The sequence below is a fragment of the Lissotriton helveticus genome, chromosome 2_1 (genome assembly GCF_964261635.1).
Source record: "Lissotriton helveticus chromosome 2_1, aLisHel1.1, whole genome shotgun sequence".
NCBI lineage: Eukaryota > Metazoa > Chordata > Amphibia > Caudata > Salamandridae > Lissotriton > Lissotriton helveticus.
In genome coordinates this window covers 93,669,446-93,696,539 of record NC_136059.1, presented here as the reverse complement: position 1 = coordinate 93,696,539, position 27,094 = coordinate 93,669,446, and the positions used below count along the sequence as shown (strand labels likewise).

General features: G+C 46.1%; 1 protein-coding gene across 2 annotated transcripts in view; it reads right to left on the bottom strand.

Annotated features, from left to right (window-relative positions):
* Positions 1-8,750: 8,750 nt before the first annotated feature.
* PAIP2B (poly(A) binding protein interacting protein 2B) overlaps positions 8,751-27,094 on the bottom strand; it is an 86,674-nt gene continuing 68,330 nt past the window's right edge. The window contains exons 4-5 of one of the 2 annotated variants that reach the window (XM_078674529.1): positions 11,518-11,556; positions 8,751-11,296 (exon numbers count right to left, since the gene is read on the bottom strand). In XM_078674529.1, the coding sequence (XP_078530655.1) occupies positions 11,240-11,296; positions 11,518-11,556 (96 nt within the window). In that variant the 3' untranslated portion in view covers positions 8,751-11,239. The remainder of the gene's footprint in view (positions 11,297-11,517; positions 11,557-27,094) is intronic. The other variant, XM_078674530.1, reaches the window with a different exon arrangement.

The following is a 27,094-nucleotide window of genomic DNA, read 5'->3' as shown; positions in this document are numbered from 1 at the left end:
AAAGAGTTACCATCTTTTTTGGAGAAATATGCACTTCGGGGTCAGGGATATGCCCACTCCTCACAGGAAGTTGCTATAAGGGGGAGGGGGATAGTTGCCCTAGTGGTAGGTAGCCCATCGGCTACTACCTCATACTCTCAAAATGCCTTTAAATTGAGTATTTAGGGGTCCCCCTGACACCAGGCCCACAGATTCGACGTCCTGGTAACTGAACAGGACGAAGAGAAGACACTGCGAGAACCAAGGACCTGAACTGGAACTGGCACCAAACCCCGCTTTGCTGCTTGCTTCTTAACAATTGCAAAGACCCAACTCATCCTGCGGTTGTGCATCCTCCCAAACACTTTGAGGACAGCCCAGCAATTGAACAACGAGTGATCATCTTCCTTGGGGTGGATGAGACTTCTTCCTGCATCCGCAGGCACCAATTCTATACATCAATATTTTACACCAGAGGAGGAGCTTCGCGGGCATCCATGATGGTCGCGTGAGCACAGAGCTCCCGAGACCCGCGCCGCCCTTCTCAAATATCCTGCATATATCCTGATTCTGAAGATGGGCTTTTGAATGCGATCTTTGGCTGACCTCAATATTCCTTTCAAAATTGAAATCGGACGTCGGGAGACATTTTTACATCAACTCGTACTTTTACGGCCTGCCCCGGGACGGGGACGGGGCTCTGCTGATCTTCAGACTGAGGAGTAGTTGAACAACAACGGCCAGAGGGGTCTTCCCCAGGCGGCCTCACTTCAACTTTCAGTTTCACTTTCCTCCTCCGGGCTCTGATTGACTGGCATTCCTCTTTGATCTACTCCGGATCCGGCTTGCTTTCGCTCAACTGCTGAGTGCCTTCTTCCGCGAGTGTCTGGCCTCCAGCCCTATTGGCACTTTCTTTACTATTGCCCCATTTCGTGTACTTTTGGCCTCATTGTGATCGGCCATTTTCACCAGGTCTCGAGGGCCCCTCCGGGGCACTGTCTCCAATATGGCCACCAGACCGGACACTGAGAAGCGCAAGACGAAAACGCCTCTCCGTGGGGGGCAAACTCAAACTAATGTGATGGATCGCTACACCCAGCCTAAGGGATCCCCCAGTGGCACTGGCCGTACTCCTGAAGACTCCACGATGGATCTTGCTGCGCCCACGGAGGTATCGCTTCAAGACGTCATGAGCGCCATCACCAGTATGAAGGCATCCATGGGACAACAGTATGAGGCCATTGCCTCCAAGATCGATACGGTGGCTGTCGATGTCACACTGATTAGAGCGGACCTGACGAAAACCAATGAAAGGGTCAAGGCGTTAGATCTGAAGACCTCCAGCCTAACTACTGATGTCACGGAAGCACAGACTGAGATTGGCAACTTGCGTTCTTCACAGGACTTGGTGGCCCATCGGCTTGATGAGTTTGAAAATAGGGCCCGGCGTAATAATGTGCGCATTATAGGTGTTCCGGAAAATCCCGAGGATGCCGCCACCGATCTCTTGGTGGAGGACCTGGTTCTGAATCACCTTGCCCCCGCCGGCCTCAGTAAATTCTTCGCTGTTGAACGGGCCTATCGATTTCCTGGTGGGCAGCTGAAACCGGGTGCCGCCCCCCCCCCCATGCCCCCCCCCCGCGCCCCCCCTTTCCCCCCCCGCCCCCCCCCCCCTGTTTGCCAGCCGAGTTTGGATCATTGTTCTTTTGTTTTATTCTGGATCGGCCCGAGGGTGGCGGGGACACTGCAATTTGGGGTGGCTTTTGAGTCGTGTGCAGGGTGGGGGGTGTTGTAACGGGTTCAAGTTGGGGGGAGTTGTTCATATGTTTATTTTTTGTTCACAAGGCATTGTGTTTTTCGTCCATTTCAAATCATTGGGTCCGGTGAGGGGTGTGCTCTGTTTCCTTAACGGGGATGGGGGGTAGTGAGTTGAGACTGCTGTCCTGGAATGTCAATGGTTTGGGAGACAGGATAAAACGAGGGGTTGTGCTGCAGTTCATTAGACGTCATTCCCCCGATATTGTTCTCTTGCAAGAAACGCATTTAATTGGTAACGCTTGACAGGCTATGAATAGACGTGGATACCGAATGGTCGCTCCCTCTGGATTCACTTCCGGCTCCAGAGGAGTGGGTATTCTCATTCGGTCCTCTCTCCCCTTTGAAATTGATGATGTAATACTTGACGACCGGGGGCGCTATGCTGCGCTCACCGGTAGGTGGGAGGGTAAGACGCTTTCCATACTTGCACTGTACGTCCTTCCGGGCCTGCAGACTTCGACTTTTGCTGACCTTGGGCGGCTCTTATTGGGTCTTCCGGAGGGTCTTTTGATCCTGGGCGGAGACTTTAACTCCATGGTCTCTGGCACTTTGGATCGCCACCCTCCTAGAGATTTGGCTAGGTCTCAATTGTGGCTTGCTGACCTGCTGGACACTTTTGGCCTTATAGATAGTTGGAGGTTGATGCACCCTATGCAGCTACAATATACCTTTCACTCGGGGCCCATGGTAGTCTCTCCAGGTTAGATTATTTTTTAATGCCAGCAGCGCAATTACCCTCCATCAAAGAGATTCGTCAGCTTCCCTGGGGCATTTCTGATCACTCCCCCGTGGCTGTGTGTCGAAGCCAGGGTGGGTGGCGAGGGTAGAGTGGCTCCTATAAATCCCTGGTATCTTCGCAATCCTAAAACCCACTCTGCACTGCTGAAATCCATTGACCATTACTTCGATGAAAATGAGGGGTCTGGGTCTTCTTCTGTTTCACTGTGGGAGGCCTTCAAGACTGTCATTCGTGGGCATTCTTTATCTTGGATTGCTGCTTCCAAGAAGGCTAAATGTGAGGAGCTTGTGCGCATCGAAACTGAAATAACTGTGCTTGAGAGTGATCTTGAAGTTGATGTTACTCGTTCTAAATTGCATTCCCTCAGTCTGAAACAAGCTGATTATAGGACGCTTGTTACCGACGCAGCTAAAGCGATGCATAGAGAGCAACAGGGCAGGATCTATGACTTGGGCGACAAGGCTGGTAAACTGATTGCGTGGTTGGACAAGAAAGAGAGTGAATCGTGTAGTCCCTGTGATTGAAAGGCCGGATGGTGAGTGTGTTACTGACCCAGCGGGTATTGTTGAGTGCTTTGTTGATCATTTCCAAACCGTATATGCCTCGGTCTGTGATAGGGACGAGGAGGATTCCCACTTGTTGTTGCGAGACATAACGTTGCCTCGCCTTTCTGATGACGATAGAGCCATGCTGGATGCATCTTTTACTATAGATGAAGTCGCTGTTGCCATACGTTCCCTTCATTCTGGCAAGGCAATGGGTCCTAATGGTTTGCCCATCGAACTATATAAGCTCCGGCCCGACAAAATGGCGCCCTACTTAAGGAATATGTTCCTGGAGGCTCTTGATTCTGGTTCCCTCCCCGTTGATCAGCGACTGGCTACCATCGTTGTAATTCACAAAGAGGGTAAGCCGCGTGATCGCTGCGCCTCGTATCAGCCCATTTCACTACTGAATACCGAACCCAAGATACTTGCAAAATTGCTAGCTAATTGGTTGATTACGGTGATTAGTGACTTGATTCATCCGGACCAGTCCGGCTTCATTCCACACCGGAATACCGCCCTTAATCTCCGGAGACTTCACGGAGTTCTCGCGAGAGCTGTGACTTTTGACACTATAGAATGGCCCTATCTCTGGGCGGCTCTCTAAATTTGGGTTTGGTCCGACATTCATCGCTTGGGTGAAGCTTCTTTATGAAAAGCCCCTCGCCCAGGTGGTTGTTAACGGTAAGGTCTCCGGTGTCTTTCCGCTTGGGCGTGGCACCCGGCAGGGTTGTCCACTGTCCCCGTTGCTTTTTGCCCTTGCTTTGGAGCCGTTGGGAGCCTTCAATGAAAGGCATTAGGTGGACTCCCGACTTTGAGGACCGAATCTCGCTATATGCGGATGACATCCTCTTATATCTTACTTCCCCCCAGAATTCCCTTAATGTGCTTTTTGATGTTCTGACCTCCTTCGGGAAGAACTCAGGTCTCATCATTAATTGGACTAAATCGTGTGTCTATGTTTTGTCCGGTGAGCTTCCTCCACTGCCTCGTAGATTTCAGATTCAAATTGCTGATACAGGCTTTAAATACTTGGGGATTTGTTTCCTTAGATCCCGCAGTTCGCTATGAAAGGAATTTGCTACCCCCTCTTCACCGGCTCGAGCTTGACGCTGCACGATGGCGGCCAGTTGCCTTTGTCGCCACTGGGTCGCGCAGCTCTTTTCAAAATGATGTCGCTGCCCAGATTTTTATATGCACGCCAAAAATGTTTTGACCCCATTCCGTCCGGTTATTTTCGTGAAGTGGAGCACCTGCAGTGGCGGCTGATCTGGGACTGGTGTGCGCAAATTGCTCTGTCTAAGCTCACGCTTCCGTGGTACGATGGAGGCATAGCCCTCCCAGATATCAAGCGCGACTATTGGGCTTCTCAATTAAGTGCTGTTAACCACGCAACTTACGCTCCTGGTCCTACCCCGGCCTTTGCCATGGACAAGCACCTCTTGCCCGGTGGGAATTTTAATAGAGCGCTATATTCCAAGGGGCCTCATAGGACGTTGACCGGGCCCACGAAAATCGCCGTAAGAGTGTGGCACGATGCGAATGCGGCCTTGGGATGGTGTGATAGGTTGACGCGTTCGACCCCATTGTATGCTTCCGAAGGTTTGGGCAATCTATGGCGGACTAAAGGTTTTGATAAATGGGACATGATTGGTCTAAGTAAGGTGGGTGACCTCTGGACTAAAGGAAATGTGAAGACCTTTGAGGTGCTCAATACAGAATATGAGCTTGGAGACAGGGAATTTTTTAGATATGCTCAGGAACGTCATGCCCTGCTGTCAGTTTTTGATGTGGGAACTGCTATTCCCAAATCCTCGCCTCTCGAGGACCGTATCCTGGACGGCCATGTCCCCCGATAGTACAATTTCACTGATTTATAAAAAAAACTGATCAACACCAGAATTTACTTGCTTGCGCACCTCAGGGCTTTATGGATTGCAGACGGATTGGAATTGGAAGACGAGGACTGGCAGTCTGCTTTGTCCTCGCCTAAAGAGGTAGCCATACCCGCCCACCTTCGGTTTGTCCAGCTTAAGATCCTTCACTGTGTGTATGTCACCGGTCCGAGTCTGGTTCGAATGGGTTATTCTTTGGACGGTCTGTGTAAGCGTGGCTGCGGCGTGATTGGCACCTTCCTTCACATTTTGTGGGAATGTCCCGAAGTGGCTGGTTTCTGGTCCCGAGTGCATGCGATTATGGAAAATGTCACGGGGGTTCCGCTTCTACCCGAGGCCCGGCGCTGTTTCGTGAGTGTGTGGGAACCCAATGATTATAATGCTTCTCAGATTTGCTGGGCGACCCTCGGCAACATGATTGCTAAGGGGGATATTGCACAGCTATGGGGCTCCCACAGACGGCCCACTGTACTGGAGTGGAAGGAGAATATGGACTGGTGCATGTTTAGGGAAAAGACAGTATATTTGTCTTGAGGCAGACCCAGGAAGTGGAACAGAATTTGGTCACAGTGGAATGCTTATCGTGGAAATATATGTACTCCCCCACATGACTTTACCTCCGATGTCCCCTTGTCCCCCTAATGGGCATTCCCAGTGTTTTGTATTGACTGTATATATTGCATTGTTTCCTCGCTGCCCTCCCCCCCCCGCTATTGCTTTTCACTATACTGTACGTTTTGTAATGTTCGGAGCTGCTCCCACCTGGACCCAGGATCACTATCACTGTACTTTTGCCTTGTACTTTGTCTGGTTAGTTGTTAATTTCAATAAAAAAATAAAATATATATTTTACACCAACAAGGGATATCAGCACTCCACCAGTTTCTTTACAAAAGGCCAGTGGAACATTCTGAAATAATAATAACTGTCACAAATGATTTTGGAGCGCAATGTATTTTTGTTTGGAGGAAACTGGTACCAACAAACATACGGGACTGCGATGGGTTCTAGATTTGCACCATCTTTTGCCTGCCTCTTTATGGGGTGGTTTGAGGCGGTGCATATCTGGGGACCATCCGGGGTCACATGGCATGATTATATAATGTATTTTGCCAGATATATAGATGATTGCCTTTTTATTTGGACTGGCAGCATTTCTGACTTGCACCACTTTTTTGGATACCTAAATGACAATATGTTCAACATAACATTAACAATGACAATACAGAGAAAATTGTATTGCTTGATGTGGAGCTATATGTCGAAAATGACAGTTTTAACTGTAGAATGTTTAGGAAGCATGCAGCATGTAATTCTTTGCTGCACGCAGCAAGTTCTCACCCCAAGACCCAAATTAACTATGCCATAAAAATAATTTTATAGGGCACGTAGGAACTGTAGCAAAGATTTGGAATTCCAGGACTGTCCCATTGATAGAGAATGGAGATTTCTAGCAAGGCGGTATGACAAACAAGTTAACCAAGAAGAGTGCGCATACACTAGCTAGAAATGAGACCCTCAAGCCTTGGGCTATTAAAGCTACGATGAACAAGCACCAGTGAGAATGATCACCAATTATCATCCATGGTCAAATAAAGTTTAATATTTTTAAACGCCACTGTCACTTAACAGACTCCCTTGCAGAGACACATAACAAAACATCCTAGTCCTGCATATCATAAAGGGAAACTATCCGAATTATGGTAAGTCCCAGCTACCCTAAGATGAACACATGGGGTTACACATGGCTACACAAATGTAACTTGGGATCATATAAATGCGGCAATCACAGTATGTGTAAATTTGCCTTGACTGGAATATGTGACTTCCAATATGATGGATCTAGAAAGTACCATATAAATCAACAGATTGCTCCACTAAATTTGCGGTTTACATTATTGTATGTAAGTGTTCTACAATTTAAGTAGAAAGCATCATTAGGTGCCTAAAAGAACGCATTTCTGAGCACTTTAGGGCGCTTAAGAATCTGGGTGAGAGATATCCTATTGTGAACCATGCAATAGAATGTGTAGAAAGTAAATAATTGTGTCATTTAAATTCCATGGTTTGGAAACAGATTGTAAGTAAGTCAGGCTGAAGCACGCTGGATTCTTAAACTACATGCTGTAGAAATAGGAATCAATAGCGATAATGAACTGCAGTATTTCTAAGGGACTTGATTCCGTTTACATAGATTCCCATCTATCTTTACATTAACAGGCATATATACGTCAATATGTTATGTATGGCACCTTTTGTGGGGTCTCAGAATTCTTGAAATACTTTCTGTAATGTTGTTACAGTATGTTTATCTGTCAAGATTATATGACTCATGAGAGAGGTTGTATACCTCCTCGGAATATCTACGCTGTGTGTTTTAAAATGGATTTGCAGGTTTAAATGTTATACTCGATCAATATATTGGGCCATAATTGGGACGGATAGGAGGGGTTTTCTTTTCTCCCCCCTCTGCACCAATTTTTTTCCTACAATACTTGCTCTCTAATTCTTACTGTGGGAGATGGGTTCTTTGCTCAGACGAAATGCGGATACACTTATACGAATGATATGAATATGACTGTTCTTTCTTACCATGTCTCCCAAATGGTATAGTCATGTCTACAACTGTGCTTTCCCGTCATGGAAACAGGACTGGGTGTGTTTATAGTCATCTTTCCCAATATTATAGTCAGTGACTTTCCCCAAAAGAAATTATTTAATTATTCCCCCTTACGGTATTTCGATAATTGAGATTTTTACAAATTAAGTTGTAGGTTGCTTAGTTGATAATATTTTGTAGTTTTTCCTCAAATTATTGTTGCTCTTGTTTCGGGCATGGATATACAGTGGCTAATGTTGACATGTCTAAGATGGCGTATGTTAATTTACTTGCGGAATAGGTTGCGCGTCAGGTTCAGGCAATTCACTCAGTTTTCTGTCTTAAGTTTTCACATGATTTGGATATAAAAAAGGCATCTTAAGATGGCACCAGTGCTACACGCCACTGAAGACATGAGGAACACTTTCCCTTATCATAATGCTGGATTAAGGTACTTAGTTAATATTGGATACTATATTGGTTAGATTAAGTTTATGCGCTACAAATAAAGTAATTTTCGTAAGAAATATATATATTTTTTTATAAACTGATTTAGGATATTACGGTTCTCATTTACTGTGTAATTGGTTCAGACTCAACTGTCAGCGTCGACAGCCTGATGCAGTGTGTTTTAAATGCTATATACTGTTTGTTTTGCTTTTTTGTCAGGATTATGGTTCGGTTAACGACGGGCTTTTTACGCTTGGAATTACTTTCTTTGTTGGACTTGGATTATAAGGTATTGCTCTTAAATGAGATGTTTACAGCTAGAACCCAAGTTTTAATACACATACAATTTTTACCCTTGCTCGTAGATGTACTAGATTTTCCATTTTATGTAAAATTGTGACTGCCGGAAGCCAGCTTCCTACATAGATGCTTACCTTTTATTATCCACAGGAGTAAGTCAAAGATTTGATAGAGGTTTGCAGAGAACAGTTCAAACATCACTGGACTACATTGTGTTCAATAAGCCTCATGAAGTCTATATGGTTTAAAGATTTACATAAGACATGGTTGAGAGCCCAAACTGTACTCTGCCACACGAGATTTGAATCTGGGGGAAAAACATGTTATGTGATGTAGGCAACTAAGATAACTATGTTTATGCAAATGTGAAGTATGTAAAAAAAAAAAAGCGGGCACAAAAAAAAAAGTCCAGAGATGATCATTGGTCTCAGTACTTACAAATGAAACTGCATGATTTATTTACTTGAAACTTAACACAACTGCGTGGGTACAGCCCAAGATGCTCAGACACCCACCCATGCAGAAACCACCACTCATATGCAATGAAACGTAACGTTTCCCCAATTGAGACTCAAGTCCAATTAACAGAATCCTCCAGATAATAAAATGCGAAATCTTCCCGTCAGGTTTTAATGTTGTTCAAATAAACAGATCCAAAGATGGCTAGAATTCCCCATTTCTTTCCAAATTAAGACAATCAAATCCGGCAGTGTTGACGTCCTGTTTGTTCACTCCTGTTTTCTCCATCGATGCTTTGCTCATGGTCTACAGGTTGTGATGCACAGATTTAAACAAAAAACATTCCATACTAGACATGATGTAAATAACAGGAAAAACTCCATATGTCTCCCCACAGCCACATTTGTAAAATACATTGCCAACCATAAAACACTAGCCATCCATATGAACGTTACACTCGGAAGGAAAAAGGACAACAATGATGTCACAAAACTACTATGGTATTCTGCAATGATGAACCCTCAGATCAGGCAAGTCCAGAGAAATGACAACTACTGCCATATATAAATATATGTATACACACATTCATTGTATGCACATACATGGGAGCGGGGGGGGGGGGGGGAGGGGGGCACACCTTGCTCTGAGGAGAGTTGCAGTATTGAGAATGTCAGTGTAGTTTACAGATGCCTTTTAGTCTTCAATACCTTCTTAACTTAGTGACACTGCAAAGTGAACAAAAATATCACAATAGCGCCTTGAGAAAAATGTGCATGGCTTAATTTTGCACTTCACCCAGAGTAACCTTCTTGGGAGCCCGTAATGGATTTGAAATTTGGTTTCAAGATCATCCAAACTTGAGACACAAGTTAGGCAGCATAGTTTCACCTTGGATAGCACATGAGCCCTGGAAACAAACACCAATCAAGGGCTGATGGCAGGTTTGCAGAGGGTCAAATCTAAAGATTCAACAAACGGATTGCCATCCAAAATGTTGGTCTTGCAAACCCAAAAAAAAGCAATCACAGAAGGCAATTGTCACTCAAAAGTTAAGACATCCGTAGACTGGTTCACCCGAGGTGTGCAATGCAAGCCATGCTCATTTACTGAGCGCTTAGAAACATTTCTTTCCATTAACAGTGGGATTTTAATCAGGACAATTTTCAAAAGTGAGAGGAGCCATGTGGATTTAAGTCCTTGTCTAACTAAAAGGAATATATTTTCTTTACCCATAACACACCTGTGCTGTCCAACAAGCACAATCGATCCGCCTTGGTGGCAGTGAATACTAATAAAATTATGGAACTTTCAAAGCCTGGGGCAGGGGCCTCCATATGTGCTGTAAGCCTCATTGCTTATTTGAAGTAATACACAAATTACTTCACCAGGCAAGAAAAGACCAACACTGGAAGAGATGCAAGGTCCGATAATGTTCCATGAATTAAAACATTACCTACAAGAGATTTCAGAAGCAAACCAAAGCGGACGTCTAATTGTACGTAAATGGAGGGATCGCAATTAAAACAAAAACAATTTTAAAAATGCAAAGAATGCATTTCACCATCTATTAACCCTTAAGAATAAAAAGTCACCATCCTTTAACCCTGGCAGCATGCAAACATTTTAATGTTCACATAAAAATGAGCTCTGTTTTGCATTGTAGTTCATAAACACTGAAAATTGGGAGATTCAGGAGGGCAGTTTTGAAAACAATGGTTGAGATCTCAATAAGCACTACATGAACCTGAGCAGAATCAGAATGTGGCTGGTTTGATTTCTCTTGCCTCCTGGCCCGGGAGTAATACTTTCAATGGTCGCTAAACAACTGCTTAGCCTGCACCAACCTATCTACTTACAAAAGCAGTTTAAAATATGAGGGGCAGCATCAGGGCCTCCATCTTAAGAGGCACTGTAGTGTTAGACATTGAATGGGATGACTCACTGCAAGATTGATGCACGGCTGAGAGGAATTACTAAAGGTAACCGGCAACAAGCCATGAAGATCCCGGACCTGTGCATTTTAAAACAACGCAAAGAGATGTAAGGCCTGTTGTCACCCGGGTCCATTAGCTTTCCGATATCTCAGAGGTGAGGACGGTGAGAAGGGATTAGGCAAGGAAGGGTGAAAACCCATGATTTTACGGTTTCTTCAATAGCATTGTGGTGCAAGCACCCGATTATTGTTTGATGTACAGATTGCATACCCCCTTGCAAAAAAAAATAGAATATCCCAAGTCCGATAAGCATACTGCCAAAACAATATATGTTGTAAAGAAAAAAATCCAAGCTTATACAATAAGATCCCTTGTCCTTCAGTCCCGCCCCCCCTCCCTCCCAGGTACTCGATTCACAGTGTCGAGTTATCTTTTCATTCCCGCCTGGCTTTTGTGCAGCGTTGCCCCAAATACTTAGGGACACAGTCTTTTTTATTTATTTTTTTTAAGTTCTGTAAATTTCAGTACTTCACTCCTGGAATAAACTCCTTGGCATCAGGATTCAGATTGCTTTTGCTCTGAAAAAAGGAAAGAAAAATCAATTAGCTAGGTTAAGTAATTCTACTACAAATCTGTATTTCTTTGGATTTTTTAATAGATGCATCTTGAGAATGTTGTATCAAGCAATATTATATATACGCTAACAATTAGTAAACAAAAGTACATTTTCTTTTAAAAATAATTTTGAATCCAAGAATTGTGTACACTCATTTCAGCTTGATAATAGTGAATTATTTACCCTTGCAAAGTTATAGGTGTGATGGTGAATTCTGGGACCCTAAAATGGAAAAATATTCAGTTTGAAATTGTTTGTATAATAAATAAAAGGAAATAAAAACGGATAACTTGCTCTTCTTGTATCATCCTATATTATTACCTTTTACTCATCTATATTCATGTAACTAATAGATTTGGTCCCTCATTACTGGGAGACCAAGACAAAGCCACTCCCGACACCCACCTCACACCTTCCCACCAAAATGGATGCGCAAAGGTCATATATAGCTTAACCCAAAAACCCAGAAATATAGTAAAGATAACTAAGAACTGCTGCCTTCATGGAGCCAACGTAGTCTTATATGTGGACCTAAAATGTATAAAAAAGGACTACACAAAAGAAAAAAAATCTCTTGTAGGCTTTAAAATGGGTGCAGGTTTATATAAAAAAAAACAAGGGGGAAAAAAAGACCAAGATATGTTATTGTTATGTTATGTTATTTTGTGACTTTTATAGCGCACGGCTACTCCAAAGAGTGTCCCGGCACTTTATTGACATCCTGAAGAACAAACAACACGTTAAGAGAAAGGAAGGGGTCGAAGAAAATAAAATCTAAGAGGCAAAGAGCCAGGTTTTCAAGCCCTTCCTAAAACATAGCAGGTTTGAATTGTTACGTAGCGAGAGGGGCAGAGAGTTCCAAAGCTGAGGGGCCCGGAGCATAAAAGAACGGCCTCACAGGCGAGCCCTCCTCACACGAGGTACAATAGCGAGAAGCTTTGACTCTGATCTCAGAGATCGAGAAGGACGGTATGGCATAAGCCTCCTCTGTAGGTACTTGGATATCTAGTGTCTTTCCACTTTAAACTCTTCTAAATTCTGGCAGTCTATTAGAAGCTGGCTATTTCGGGGCTAGAACAAATGTTATTACCATTCCAATTATTGCCATTAACAAACTGTTCCAGAATCTGTAGAAAGGTTCAAATGTAGTCCATCAACTGCAGATCTAATCTAAATTACACGAACCAAATAAAAGATGATCCTTTATTTGGGCTAACAAGTTGTTTCCATTATTCAAATAATTAGAAACAAATACTGCCTTTGCAGCCAGTCTTCCTATTGCAGGCGTACTAAAGAAAGGCAGCCATTAACTCGCTGCTAAAACGACTGGATTAGATACATAGGGGAAAATATTTGCTAAACTACTATCATGTGATAGTAATTCTGGATAGAACAAGCCATGATGTCCTCCCTTCCAGACAGGACACAGACCACATTGTGAAACCACTGTCTTGGCGTTGATAATCCTCACTATTTAAGGGAAGCGATGTTATACTACTGTTATGTGCCTCTCACTCGGGGTTCTGAATGATATTACAGAGAACTCCAGCATCACTCTTGTCTATATTTGCCTCCACGTTAGTTAGCTGGTGCTGAAAACCATCTACTCTATGCTAAAAAGTATGTGACATGTATTGCCACTCAACTAGGAAAGCTGGAATACCAACAAAACTACAGAAAACACTTTGATCTGGAAGAAAAAACCTCCGCATAGCAATTCCACTTTCTTTCTTGATGAAGTTAGGCTGGTGTGCTGTTCACTATTTACATGAGGCTACCTATGTATCGAAAGCACACATTTAGCTATATAGAGGTTTTGGAGCCAACTGGGTGACTTCTGTTAAATGATCGGACACATGTAGGAAAGGGCCCCTTTTTGCATGGTTACCCCCCACTTTTTGCCTGATTCTGATGCACTTTGAATGAACGTGCATTGGCTTCCTGTGAGGACCGTCCGGATAAAACGCGGCCAAAGCCAAATGACCCGAACACCACAAGCATAACCGCGCTTGACTGATCAACGCATCCGCCTCAATCACATGCAGGAGCGTTTCAGGCCGATACTTTTGGAAAGGGGGCAGGTTTATTGGGCTGGGGTGTTCAGAGGGGTAGTTTTAAGAAGGGGCAGGTTTTTAAGGCTCAGAGTGGGGTTTGGGGTAGTTTTGAAGGCTGGGTTTGGGAGGGTTAGGAATGGGGCGGTTTTAAAGCTCAGGGCAGGGTTTTTTATTTTTTTATTGGGGCAGGGGTTTATGCCTCAGGGCAGCGAAAGGGGTTGGGTGGTGTAGGATGTGGGGCAGGGCTTTAGGCCTCAGGGCAGGTGGAGGGAAAGGGGCAGTTTTCAGGGCAGGTTTTGGACCTCCGCGTGGGTTGGGGGTTAGTAATAGAAGGCAGGGCAGAGTAGTGATGAAGTTAACCACGCATACCCCTTTACCATTCATGCCTTTACCACGAAATTTTGCTGTGAAGACGCATTCATGGTTCAGACTGCATGGTAGAGGCCCATGTGGTTTAGCTATGTGTGCCTCTATAATACAACTGGTTCCTGCTAACCAGGTTTCCAGTGCCTGTGTTCTTTCCCAAAACTGTACCTCTGTTTCCACAAGTGGCACACCCCTGGTCCACATACAAGTCTCTTGTGAAAAGTACCAGTGGTACCAAGGGCACTGTGACCAGAGGGTCTCTAGGGGCTGCAGCATGTATTATGCCACACTAAGACCTCTCACCAAACCCATATACACTCCCACTGCAGCCAGCCTGTTTTGGTGCAGCTAAAAGGGAAGTCTCGACCTGGCAAACATCCCTGCGTGTCAGGCCTGCCGGCACTGCAAGAGGCATAGGTAAGTCACTCCTACAGCAGGCCTCAAGGAAGGGTGCCCTTTACCTCGTGAGGGCATAACTGCATGAGCAGACATGCCGCTAAAGTGTCCAAGTACATGCTTAGTATGGCTTAACTATGCATTTATAATGTCGGAGTACATGGGCTGGGAGATCATCAATACGAATTGCACAACTCCATGATAGCTTCACCAAATCCCAAGATGTTTTCTGCAAAACATCTCAGATTAAGGAGTCCACACTGATACCGGTGTTGGATTTGTTAATAAATCACTCAGAGGGCAACTCAGTTGTCCTCTGAAAACCTACCTACCCACTAGTGTGTGCCTGACCAGTCTGTACCAGCGTGCCCCTTCTAGACCGTTTCTGAGCTCCTGAGGTGGGAGCCTTGTGGGTCAGAAACATAGCCTGCTTAGGGTGGAGGTGCTTCACACCTACAACTTTGTTCTTCTAGACAAACAGTGTTTAGGGGTCTCACTTATTTTTCCATCCTAAACATCTCCTTAGTATGCCGTCCAAAGAGCACTGAACCTGTAGAAAGAAAACTTGCATTTTTGAGTAGCGCATCAGATTTCAAGGATGAAACAGGTGGCCAAGAAGACCTTTGTGAAGAGACTGTCAGTAGAAAGTTGTGGCAAGCTCAGCAGAGTCCAACGCTGCACTAATGACCTAGTTGGAGATCAACGCTCCCCCCCTCCCCCCTTAAACATCTCCATAATATGTTGTTCCTGATGTTTTGGCAAATCTGATAAAGGATTTCATGAGGTCCTATATATTTATCCCTATTTGCAAGAAGACCTGTAGCACGGGTATTCTCTAAGTGTTTAGAAGCCTACCACACATCTTATGCCCTGCAGTATCCAACCTTTTGCGCGCTCTCTCATGGAGAAAAGGACTGCTGCACGGATGTTCGTTTTTGCGCTGACTTACTTATGACAAGTTAAATATGAAGATCTTTATGTAAAACGTAATTAAAAAAAACTGTATATGGAACTACTATTTAAACTATGGCAACCACAGAACTTACCACAGAACTTGCCACAAAGTCCCACCTTTACCACATTTGCCCCTGCTTTGTCTAGAGCTCTAGTTTCTAGGGAGAGGTAAAAAAGAGGGGGTTATTTACAAGGTTACACTCCCTGCTACCAAGAGAATCAGAACATGTCCAGGCCGTTGAGAGTCTAGAACGATTTCGGAAAAGATGTGGTGCAGAAGAGGATGATTCAAACGCTGGGGCACTTGTACAACTATGCTGACAGATGCGACTCAGGAGCCAAGTGTCGGGGAGGAAAAGTCACTTGGGGGGGAAAAGGAAAAGAAGGATGCCTAGGGCACCCCCAGCATGACAAGTCTCCAAGCCTGCAAATGGATAAGTAATAAGCAGCTGCTAACTCTGGACTTCCAAATTCATAAGATAGCTTGCTCATGAGCAAGGAACAGGGCTCACCTCTAGGTCTCCATTGTCCTAGAGAGCTAAAGCAAGAAGACACCACTTTGCTTTCTGGGAAAGTAATAACAGTGTGCCCAATATAAGGAAAAGAGTTGTCAAAAACAGCAACCATTCTAAAATAATGTTACCCAAATCTTGCCTCGTAGATCTGAATTTCAAATCAGCAAGTATCCATTTGGTGGACTCCCGACACTCATCAGAAGTTAGAAGAGACATAGCAGAAGTAACAGCAGATTTGCATACTATATAGTATATATCGGAGGCTCTGATGACAGATCAACTAACCACAACCACTAAAGGCCAACTCTAAAAACAAACCAAAGCCCAGATGGCCAAATAAAACCTTAAAAAGGCCTCATAGCAGTAACATTCACATCAGTGGCCTGAGGGAAGGCAATGAAATACAATATGGTATGCTGTGTGACAGAACTGCTCCAAGTCCTACTTAAGAACTATGTTCCTACATCTGTTAATTAGAATTTAAAGGGTACAAAGAGTAGGTAGGTGAAAGGCAAGTTATTGAGAATGTGTTAGTAACAAAGGGGGGAACCTGGGGTGGACGATATTTAACGGGGTCCAGTGTATGTGTCCGAATCACTAGTAACAAAAAAGAAGTACAAAGTTCCCCGGTTGGACTAGGTAAAGAAGGGCGTGTGTGTATGTAAAGAGTGGAAAGAAAGAATTCCAAGAGGGAAGAAAGGAAAGGGGAATTTCCCTTTTGGGAACTAGAACCCTCACACACCCAGCAAGCTAGGTGTCATGCTTCATCATATGGGTCCTGCTCCTCGTCAGACTGGCGCTGCAATGTCTGACGGGCACCCTCAAGGGGGCTCTTTAGCAGAGATCTTTTGTTCCAGCCATATGGTGCATGCGTGTGAGAGGGCAGGAAAATGTGTAGTCGTGGTGAAGTGAATTAAAAAAAGGTGAGTAAGTCCACAACGAACTTTATTAGTGTGGCTCAATCCCTTGTTTAAAATGGTGGGAGGGGAGATAGAAACCACAATATTTGTGGCAAAATACCTACATCCCTCTGGTCAGGTCGACATGTTTCTTGCTTATCTAGCAATTCCTCAGGACCTTGGTGGCAAGTACTACACAGTGAAAACAATTAAGAGATATTTAATAATACAACCTTGAGTCTTAAGGTCTGTGGTGGGGCAGGCCAACTGGTCCTGCTATGGAAAGCGCAACCTATGAAAAGGGAGAACATATATGGAGAAGGATCAAAATAGGTCTCCTGTGGAAACTGGGTGCGCTCTTCCACATTCTACAAACACACACTGGGAGATTAAAAACACGATCTATTATGAAGAAAGGATATTCAAACTGCTTACCCGAAGTGATTCCCTAGGGGGCTCCCTCAGTCTGCTCCTGTGGGACCTGCACAGAGGGTCAGGCACCTAAGAGAAGACAAGGTGGGGTTTTGGAGAGAGGTTGAGGGACACTTAAGAAATGAGCAGGTTTCAAGTTGAGAGAACCGCCACTAGCAACCGGGCTGGTACAGCCTATTACACTCACTGGTGTCTGTGGTTCACTGTTCGACCGACAGCAGTGGCCAGAGAAGCAGGCCAGGTTATTAACGGGTGGGCGTCACCGGGTGAAGGGTAACGACCGTGGAGACACCGGGCTTCATCAGCCGCATCGAGAACTCAGCCCTCTCTAACCAAGAGAGCGCACGAGTTCGAGGGCAGACTAAACCAATGCCTTTCCTGGGTTCTGTCACCCGTCACAAGAGTACCATCGCCGCCGTCAGCCTGGGTCTGTCAGCGTGCCCCGTGGTTGCCGGTAACAGCGGTTACAGGCGGGCCAGGGTGGAATGGCACAAACAACCACGACTGTTAGCGTGGTGATTGACCGTTAAAATTCGGCGCAGATCTGGAGTGAAACACTTACCCAAGCGGTGTGCGGTCTATGCCCGCAACCTACCCCCACGCGTAATCCGTAAGGGATCCGGAGCGACTGGTCACATCTTGCCGTTCAATGAAGCGTTTTTGTACCAAGCACTTCTGTGATACGGCGGGTTCAGCGGGGGGGCGTGGTCACGCGGTTTGTGTCGCGCATGCGCGAAGGCGGGTGAATGTCGCTGAAGGCGGGTGAATGTCGCTGGTGCCGGTCTGAATAGACTGACGGCATGCCCTGTCGGCCATGTTGGGGGTGTAAAAGGCCAGGATATAACCGAACGTCGGTCAGGCAGTCTCATGGGTAAAGTGATCCAAACAAATAATGTTTGTAGTTTTAGATGTATAATCGAATAATCTGTCAATAGACAGTCATTTATAGTACTCAGGTAGGTAACATGAAATAAATTCGTGGCACACAGTGGTCAGGCTAATGATCTATTTAGCAAGGGAGGACCATGGGACAGCATCGTTAAGGCCAACTGTATCTAGCTTCAACCGGTGTACCCATCTCTGTTCAATCCTGAACAGGCCCTGTTTGGTGATACCAGGGTGGCATTCTAGAACCAACCAACGGATGCTTTCGGGTGTGTGTGCCCGTTGGGTGTAGTGTTGGTACAGTCTAGTGTGCGTCTTCATGCATCTTATGTTACTTTTATGTTCTTGGATGCGCAGTTTGACTTGCCTCATTGTCATCCCTATGTAATGTAAATCACAGGGACAAGTGAGTATGTAAATGCATTTAGAGCTATTGCAATTGGTGTGTTTTTGCAGATGCCAAACAAAGGTATTCGATAGGCAGATCTCTTTGGTAACACTGGTCTGTTGGCACACCGTACAACTCCCACAGGGAAAATGGCCCTCTACTAAAGTACTCTGGTTATTAGTGTTCAGTTTCTTGGGTCTAGTGTGGATGAGAGCGTCCTTAAGGTTGGAGGTGCGTTTAAATGCAAATCTGGGCCGTGGAATGTTTAGATCACTGGAGTTGATAATGCTCCAATGTTTATTGATTGTCTGCTTTATGAAGCTAGAGTTTCTTGAGAAAGAGGTCACGCAGGTGATCACGTCTTCAGATTCCTTCACTCGATCCTCCAATAGGGCTTCTCTCGGGTTTTGTCGCCCTTTTGTAGGAGTTTTTTTATCAACCTGGTGGGGTAACCCATGTCTTGCAGTTTTTGTTGTAGGACTTTTGCTTCCTGTTTGAAATCACTCGTCCTAGTGCAGTTTCTACGGACCCTGGGGAATTGTCCAAAGGGGAGATTATCCCTCAGGGCCCTCGGGTGGTAACTGTATTAAAGGAGCAGGCTGTTTGTCTGTATTTTTCCGATAAAGTGTGGTCGCCAAACCATCAGCTTCTAGACTGATCCTCAGGTCTAGAAAGGGGATGGACGTCTCTGAAATAGTTCCCGTGAATTTCAGGTAAGGATTTTGTCCATTGATCCAGGTACAGAAAGTTTCACATGATAACCTGTCTCCCTTCCAGAAAATGAGGATGTCGTCGATGAAGCGGCGCCAGAGTGTTATATTGCCCAAAAATGGATTTTGTGGTGCTCTGATAACTCTCTCCTCAAATGTTGCCATATAGATGCAGGCCATATTCCGCAATCTGGTGGTTGGGTCCGGAATCGTAGTCTTTTTTTCTCTTTTTTTTTGTCGTAGCCCAGGTGGGCGTCGACGTCCCACCATTTGGTGTACCTTCGGTGACGTCGGCGTGCTTCCGGCGGAAGCTTCCACCCTTGGGCGCCATCTTCGGATTCTTTTTTCTGTCTCTTTTTGTCTTTGTAGTGAATCCATGGCTATGTTTGTTAATCGTTTTTTCAACGTTATTCTTTCCACGTATCTTGTAATCATTCCAACTTGCTTTCTTTTCTATGTGTTTCCACCCTCTTCTCCAGCCTCATCTTTCTGGCGGAGGCGGGCGGGTTCGCTAGTGAATCCAGAAAGATCTTCAAGCTGCAAAACTACACAGACAGGTATGAAACTATTCGTTTTGTAGCGTGAATCTTTCTGGATTCACTATGCTGTGCATAGATTTTGTAGCGGTTTTCGTTACTTTTGTGGCGGTTGGGTGGAAGATGAGCGTTGGTTGTTGAAAATATGTTGAAGCACTTTTTGTCCTACTTGTGCTTCTTTGTTCATCTGTACATCCATGCAATAGTGCTTAGTGAAAGTGTGCACTGAAGCCCATGTTGCCGCCAGGCATATGTCCTGAATTGGTGTGTTGGCCAGAAAGGCAATTGTTGTTCCTTTCTTCCTGGTGGAGTGGGCATGTGCCCCTCCTGGCCAGCTTGTTTGTGGCAGAATTGAATTGTCTGTGCGATCCATCGAGCTATGGTGTTTTTAGTCACTGGTTTGCCCATGTAACTGTTTGCGAAGGACACGAAGAACGGTTTTGTTTTCCTGTGTTCCTTTGTTCTTTCAATGTAGTGCATCACAGCCCTTCTTGCGTCTAGGGTGTGGCGCGACCTCTCAGCGCTTGTGGTGGGGTTTTGGAAGAAGCTAGGGATCTGAATACTCTGATTCATGTGGAACCTTGACACCACCTTTGGCATGAAGTGTGGGTCTGTTCTCATCACGACCCTGTCCCTGTGTATCTGGATGTAGGGTTCCTGCAGTGTGAGTGCCTGCAGTTCGCTCACCCTTCGTAGCGAGGTGATTGCTACCAGAAAGGCCGTCTTCATTGTTAACATTTGCAGTGATGCTTTGTGGATGGGTTCGAAAGGTGCTTTCATGAGCTCCGTCAATACCACATTTAAGTTCCAGGCCGGTGGCGGCATTCTCTTTGGCGGCGCTATGCTTTTAGCTCCTTCCAGGAATCTTTTTACGACTTGGGATGTAAAGAAGCTTCTCCCTGTTTCTCCTCTTGTGTATGCCACAATCGCTGCCAGGTGCACCCTCAGCGAGGATGAGCTTAGCTTAGCCTTAATTAGGTGCGCGAGGTACCTTCGCACCGTTGATTCCTTGGTCAGTTTCCTTTGGAGCTGTTTCTTGCAACACCATTGAGTGAATCTTTTCCATTTTTCCCCATAGCACTTGCTGGGCCTTCTTGCCTCTCGCAGCACCCGCAGGGTGCTCTCTGGTAGTTTTAGGTGTGCGAATTCTAAGTCCTCAGGAGCCAGGCTGAGAGGTTGAGGCTCTCTGGCTCTGGGTGTAGAATTTCTCAGTTTTCCATGGAGAGTAGGTCTCTTCTTTTTGAGAACTTGTGGGGGGGGCTCCTGCGCCATCTCCATGATCTGAGAATACCAGGTCTGTCTGGCTCATTGTGGTGCCACAAGGATGAGCGTCATGTTGCTCTTCATGCATTTGTTGAGAACCCTGGGGGATCGGTGGTATCGGGGGAAAAGCGTAGGCAAATGTTTTTGACCAGCTTATCCATAGGGCATTCCCCTGGGACAGTGCCTCTGGTTGCCTGGATGCAAAATATTGGCATCTTGCATTCCGGTGTGTTGCAAATAGGTCTATTGTTGGAGTGCCCCATTTCCTGAATAGTCTCTCTGTTTCCGGACTGTTGAGTTCCCACTCGTGGGACGCTGAAGTCTGCCTGCTGAGCCAATCCACTTCTACATTGTCCTTCCCTGGCAGGTGTATGGCTAGCAGGTCTATTTTTAGTGGTATAGCCCATTTCCAGATCTCCTGTGCCAAGTTTGACAGAGGGAACGATTGAGTTCCCCCCCCTGTTTGTTTATGTAAAACATCGTTGTGGTGTTGTCTGTTTGTATTAGCACCTTCTGGTTGTACAGGTGTTTCTGAAAAGCCTTGAGGGCTAGCAACACAGTTTTCAGTTCCAGGTAGTTGATGTGCCTGACTGCATCTGTAGGGCTCCACAGACCCCTCACTCTGAGCCTGTTCATGTGTGCGCCCCACCCGTTCTGGGATGCGTCTGTGGTGATGGTCACCGTTGGGTCCGGTGGTGTTAGAGGTTTCCCTTCTGTTATTCTCTCCTTGGTCCACCACCTTATCTCTTCCTGCACCCTGTGCGTTATAACCACTAGATCCTCCCAACTTCCTGTAGCTTGTGACCATTGCTGTTGCAGCCACTCTTGGAGTGGTCTCATTTGTAGGCGTACATTAGGGACCAGGTGTATGCATGATGCCATCATCCCCAAGATCTTGCTCACAGTCCTCACTGTCAGAGCTCGCCCCTTCTGGTAGTGACGTTTCTCCCTCAGTAGGCTGAGCGTTCTCTTTTCGCTCGGTAAACCTCTGCATTGGACGGTGTCGATCTGGGCTCCCAGGAAGATCTTCACTTGCTCTGGTTCCATCGAGCATTTGCCCCAGTGTATGGAGAAACCCAGGCTTGCTAGCGTTATTGTCACCTGTTCTGCATGCTCTTTGCATGTCCTGTAAGAGCTTGCCTTGACCAGCCAGTCGTCGAGGTAGGGGTACACGTGTATCCCCTTTCTTCTTAGGTGTGCGGCCACTGCCGTGAGGCATTTGGTGAACACCCTTGGTGCGGACTGAACCTTAGCATGTGCTTGTGCTGCCTGTTCATGGGGATGTGCAGGTACGCATCTTTGAGGTCTATGGTGGACAAGAAGTCCCCGGCTTTTATCTGTGGGATGACCTCTTGTAGGGACGTCATTTTTAATTTTTGACGTATTTGTTTAGGAACCGTAGGTCCAGGATGGGTCTTAGACTTTCGTCCACTTTTGGCACTAGGAAGTAGTTTGAGTACACTCCCTTGTTCCGTTCTTTGAAAGGAACTCGATGGCCGCTTTGAGGAGGAGTTCTTGGGCTTCCTCTTGCAGTAGTTGCAGCTCTCTTCCCGAGTGCTGTCTTTTCTTTGGTGGCCTCTTTTCCAACTCTATGCAGTATCCAAACTGCATAATATTGAGTACTTGTCTGTTATTTTTCTCCACTCCTGGAGAAAAAATCTCAATCTTCCTCCTACCGGCGTTACATGTTCCTTTGTGTCTTGTCCGTGTAGCCCTCTCCTCTTTGTTTTTCCGTGCTCCTCCCCCGGAGGGTTTGGGTGGTGGAGCACCTTCTCCCGTGTGAAGTCACTTCGAGGGGGGGTTGTTCACCGCCTCTCCTTCTCTGGCCCCGTCCATTTCCTCTTGACCGAAAGGACTGGCCCCTGCTTTGGTAGTTCCAGCTTTGCCTCTGCTGGCCCTAGTGGCCTTGGTTGTCACTCTGTTGCCCCTGGTGGAAACTCTGGTGAGAATCTCCTCGCTGGGTTCCACCTCTGCCGTTCGGCCTCTGTGTAGGAGTGCCCCTTCTCATCCCCCTGAACTGCAGGGCCCCCATGGACCTTGCCGTCTCGTTGTCCTTCAGTTGGGTGAGCTTATCATCAACTGGGGCTCCGAACAGTGTTTCACCGTTGAAGGGTGTGTTCAGGATGTTGTTCTGAACCTCAGCCTTGAAGCCGGAGATCCTGAGCCAGGCTTGCCTTCTCTCTGTGATGCCTATAGCCATCAGTCTGCTGGATGTTTCTGCCCCATCCAAGGCTGTCTTCAGGCACGAATTGGCGATGCTCTTCCCCAAGGTGTGATGCCCTCTCACGGTATTGTTCCGGGAGGTGCTTGAGCAACTGTCCCATCTCATCCCAGTGCTGGTATTGATGCCTATTCAGGAGGGCGTTGGAATTCACCATCTGCCAGTGCGTTGCGGCGTTCCTCTCAATTTTCCTGCCAGTTAGATCCATCCTCCTGCTTTCTTTGTCAGGTGGGGGGTCCAGACGTTGTTTTATTTATTTATTTATTTATTTAAAGTTTTATATAGCGCGGACAGGATCCTTACAGATATCAGAGCGCTTCACAAAGACAGGGTAGGGGCAGTAGGAGTCAACAGAGATAATGGGAACAGTATAATAGCCAATAACATGGCAATAACAGGGATAATAACATACATAAAACCAATCAATATACAATCAGGTAAGGAAGTAATATATACGTGTATCATATCTTGGTCGGTAGTAAGAGAGTGGCGTAGTAGTGTCCCCAACAAGTAGAGTATAGTGTATAGTGCCAAAGAATAGGGTGAGCAGTGATACAAAGCAATGCAAAGTCTCTGAACCAACATCTATAACGATCAGGAGATCTTGGCCAGAAGGATGGTTTTCACCTCTTTCTTGAAGAGTGCAGTGGAGGAGATCAGCCTGGTTTCCGGAGGGAGCGCATTCCAGATCCTGGGTGCCATTCCTGAGAAGGACCGCTTGTATGTTTTCACTTTCCGGAATCTCCGTGGTTTCAGGAGTAGATTTTTTGTACTCCTATTGGATCTCGCACCTCCTGATATAGACAACTTTTGAGCGAGGTTGTTGGGACATTTGCCCTTTTCCTGGCCGTTGCAGCGATTATAGAATCTGCTGTGACGGATCCCTTGATGTAAGCTGGGTCTTGGGAGGAGAATTTGTATTTCTTCTCTGTCCTCGGCGTTACTGATCTGCATGTAGCCGGGTCCTTGAAGGCCTCCTTCCCCTGGTCTGTGATACTCTTGAGCATGGGCAGGAACTGGCTTCTTGTCTGTATGGGGAGCAATGTCTCAAGCAGGAAGTCTGCTTTTGGCTTCTCCTCTTCCAGCTTAACTCCATAAGCTGCTGCCGCCTTTCTTACCACCTCATTGTATGCCCCAATGTCATCCGGTGGCGAAGGCCTCGAGGGGTAGGTTTCCACCGCCTGCTCTGGTTTTTCGGCCTCGAATTCCTGGTCTTGGGTCGTCGAGGAACCTGAGCCGTAGCTTGACTGCTGTTCCCCGTAATCCCCTTCTGTGTAGTAGAGGTCTTCCTCCTCTTCGTGCTCCGAAGGTTCGGGAGTTTGGCGGCTCTTCGATGTCGAACTCCTCGAGCTCCTGTACCTCAGCGACGGTCGGTGCCGGCTTCGAGGGGATCTTGTAACTTCTCATCTTTTCATCGAAGTCCTTCTTTCTCTGAAGGATGTTCTCCATTTCGGCCTTGAGCCTTCTTCTCTTTCTCTGCATTTCTGCGGCCTGTTCGTCGTCAAGCGTTTCGGCCGCTCTTTTCGGCAGCGTCGAGAAAGCTTTCTTCGGATCTTTTTATTGCGACGTCGAAGTCGAAGGCCCTTTTTAGGGGGCTTGCTTCGATGACCTTTGCTTTTCGCTGGTCTTCGGCCTCCGGGAGTCCTTCTCGGAGGATCCGCTGGGCTCTTTTTCGGAGGATGCAGCTGCAGTCGTCGATTTGTTCGGCGCCGGTGCTCCTTTCGAGGCTCTGTGCTCAGACTTTCGAGAGTCTGCCTCAGGTTTGAGGCCCTGTGGGAGTTTTCGGGGTCGTAGACTCTCCTACCTTATCAGGTGTTTTCTTATCGGTCTCAGCGACCGTGAAGTCATCTGGGCCTTCGGCGATGTTGTCCTCGTCGTCGGTGGAGAGGCCAAGTTCATAAAGCGTCAGGTCTTGGCCCTTGCCCTGCATCGTGTGGTGAGCCGTCCTGTCTCTCGAACTCGAGTGTCTTCGGCTTGAAGACGGAGCAGGCGTTGCAGTCTCTGCTCTCGTGGTCGATTGGCAGGCAGAGGTTGCAGACTGGGTGCTGGTCCTTCTGTGCGAACTTGTGGTGGCAGTTCTTGCAGAATTTAAAGGGCGTCTTGTACATCCATGCGCTCAGGGGGCCCCCTGTGTGCGCATTCCTCCAAGGACGTCGAAGATTTCGAAGTTCTCTCCTTTCTTCGTCGTCTCTTTTCTAAAGGTCCTCTTCTCTCGATGTTCTCAGGTCTTCACCGTTGAAGATTTGCTGTATTTTCTCCTTTCCTCCTCCAAAACTTCTGGAGCTTCACGCGACGATCCAGACCCAACGGCGGAAAAAAAGAATCTGAAGAAGGCGCCCAAGGGTGGTAGCTTCCGCCGGAAGCACGCCGACGTCACCGAAGGTACACCAAATGGTGGGACGTCGACGCCCACCTGGGCTACGACAAAAAAAAAAAAAAAAACTACGATTCCGGACCCAACCACCAGATTGCGGAATATGCACAGCATAGTGAATCCAGAAAGATTCACGCTGCAAAATACTGCTTTTGCCCTTAATTTACATTGTTCCGGCAGGAGATAATCAAACTTCCCCCACTGCTTTTGTCCAGATCTGCTTAGCAGGGCATTTGAGTTAATATACCACAGCATTATTGCGGATCTCTGTCTTCCCTGCCTCCATCTTTCTGATCTCCTTTTCTAGTGGTGGCCCAATTGAAGCTGGAACATTTGCTCTTTCTGGGTGTTAACAGAATAGTGAAGTCATCAGGTGATTTTTCCTGGCTATAAATCAGATTCTGAACTGAATGCCTTGTACTACATTTTCCACCCTAGGGTTACGGACATAAGAAACTGCACTCCTGTACTATTGGGCAGCAGCGTTACAGCAAATATCAAGTCTTCTGGGAGGGGCTGAAATGGAAGCAACACAACATACGGGGTCCAAGGAGATTTATGGTTTGATATTAGGAGAAGAGGTAGAGAATGTCCTTCTGAAACAAACAGAGCCGAGCTTCTATAAAAAAAACAAATCTAAAACAGTAGACGTGGCATACAAGATCTGGAAGGCATTTAAGAAGAGCTCTGGCTTGGGTACATTCAATGCCCATACAAGATTGTCGAGGAATACCACTCTCCCACAGGATATATTTGGGGATGCAATCTTCGGGGAGTGGGTAAGGCTCGGGATTAAGAAGGTGGGGGACATTATGGGTTCTGAGGGTATGCCTCAATTTTCGGTTCTTCAAGGGGTATTTGGGCTGAGCTCAAGAAGTTTCTTTAAATATTTGCAGGCAAGAAGTTTTGTTAGGTAAGCCAGGGGGAGCTAGAGGTTTTGATAATTTAATACTGCAGATTATTGAGGAGGGGCAAGACTGTACAATTGGCAGGTTGTATGCAGAATTAATTAAGAACAGAGATGATGATCTAGAAAAGGTAGAGTTGAAATGGATAAACAGATTGGGGATAGAGCAGGGGGTGTTTGAGAAATCTCTAAAGTATGGATGTGAAATTCTTTGTTCGTCAACTTTGCAAGCACAGCATTACAAAACTTTGTACACACTGTACTACACCTCTGCAAAAATAACTCAATGGGGGGGGGGGGGGGGGGGGGGGGACGCAGGGAATTACCTGCCCCAGGTGCGATAGTAACGAGGCCAATATAATGCATATGTTTGCTACCTGTCCAGATTTGCAACCTTTAATAAAAGCTATGGCGGTATTTTTGGATAGGGCACTGAAACTGCAAGTTAGGCTAACCCCAGAGCTAGTTATGTTAGGGGTCTCAAGTGAGACTCCTTGCCGGAGCCAAGAATATTTTCTATTTGTAGCTATGGCAGTCTTCCGTCTATGTATAGCGACAGCCTGGAAAGATAGCACCATCGATGCAGCAATGGGTAGCCAGGCTGCTGCATAGCTGTAATTTAGAAAACGCGATCTATGCCAGGAGGGGGGGGGGGGGGAAAGGGAGAGTAAAGGGGCAACAGATATGGGCCCCAATTAATAAATAGAGGGAAGGGGTGGGTTAAATTAAAAATGTTAAAAATGTTTCTTCCCTTTTCAGGTAGAAATCTGTCTGTTCTAATTCTATTCCTATTTGTTCTTGCTTATAGCTCACTGCTTCCCCCTATGGTCTCTTTAGGATTTTGTTTCCTCCTTATTTTT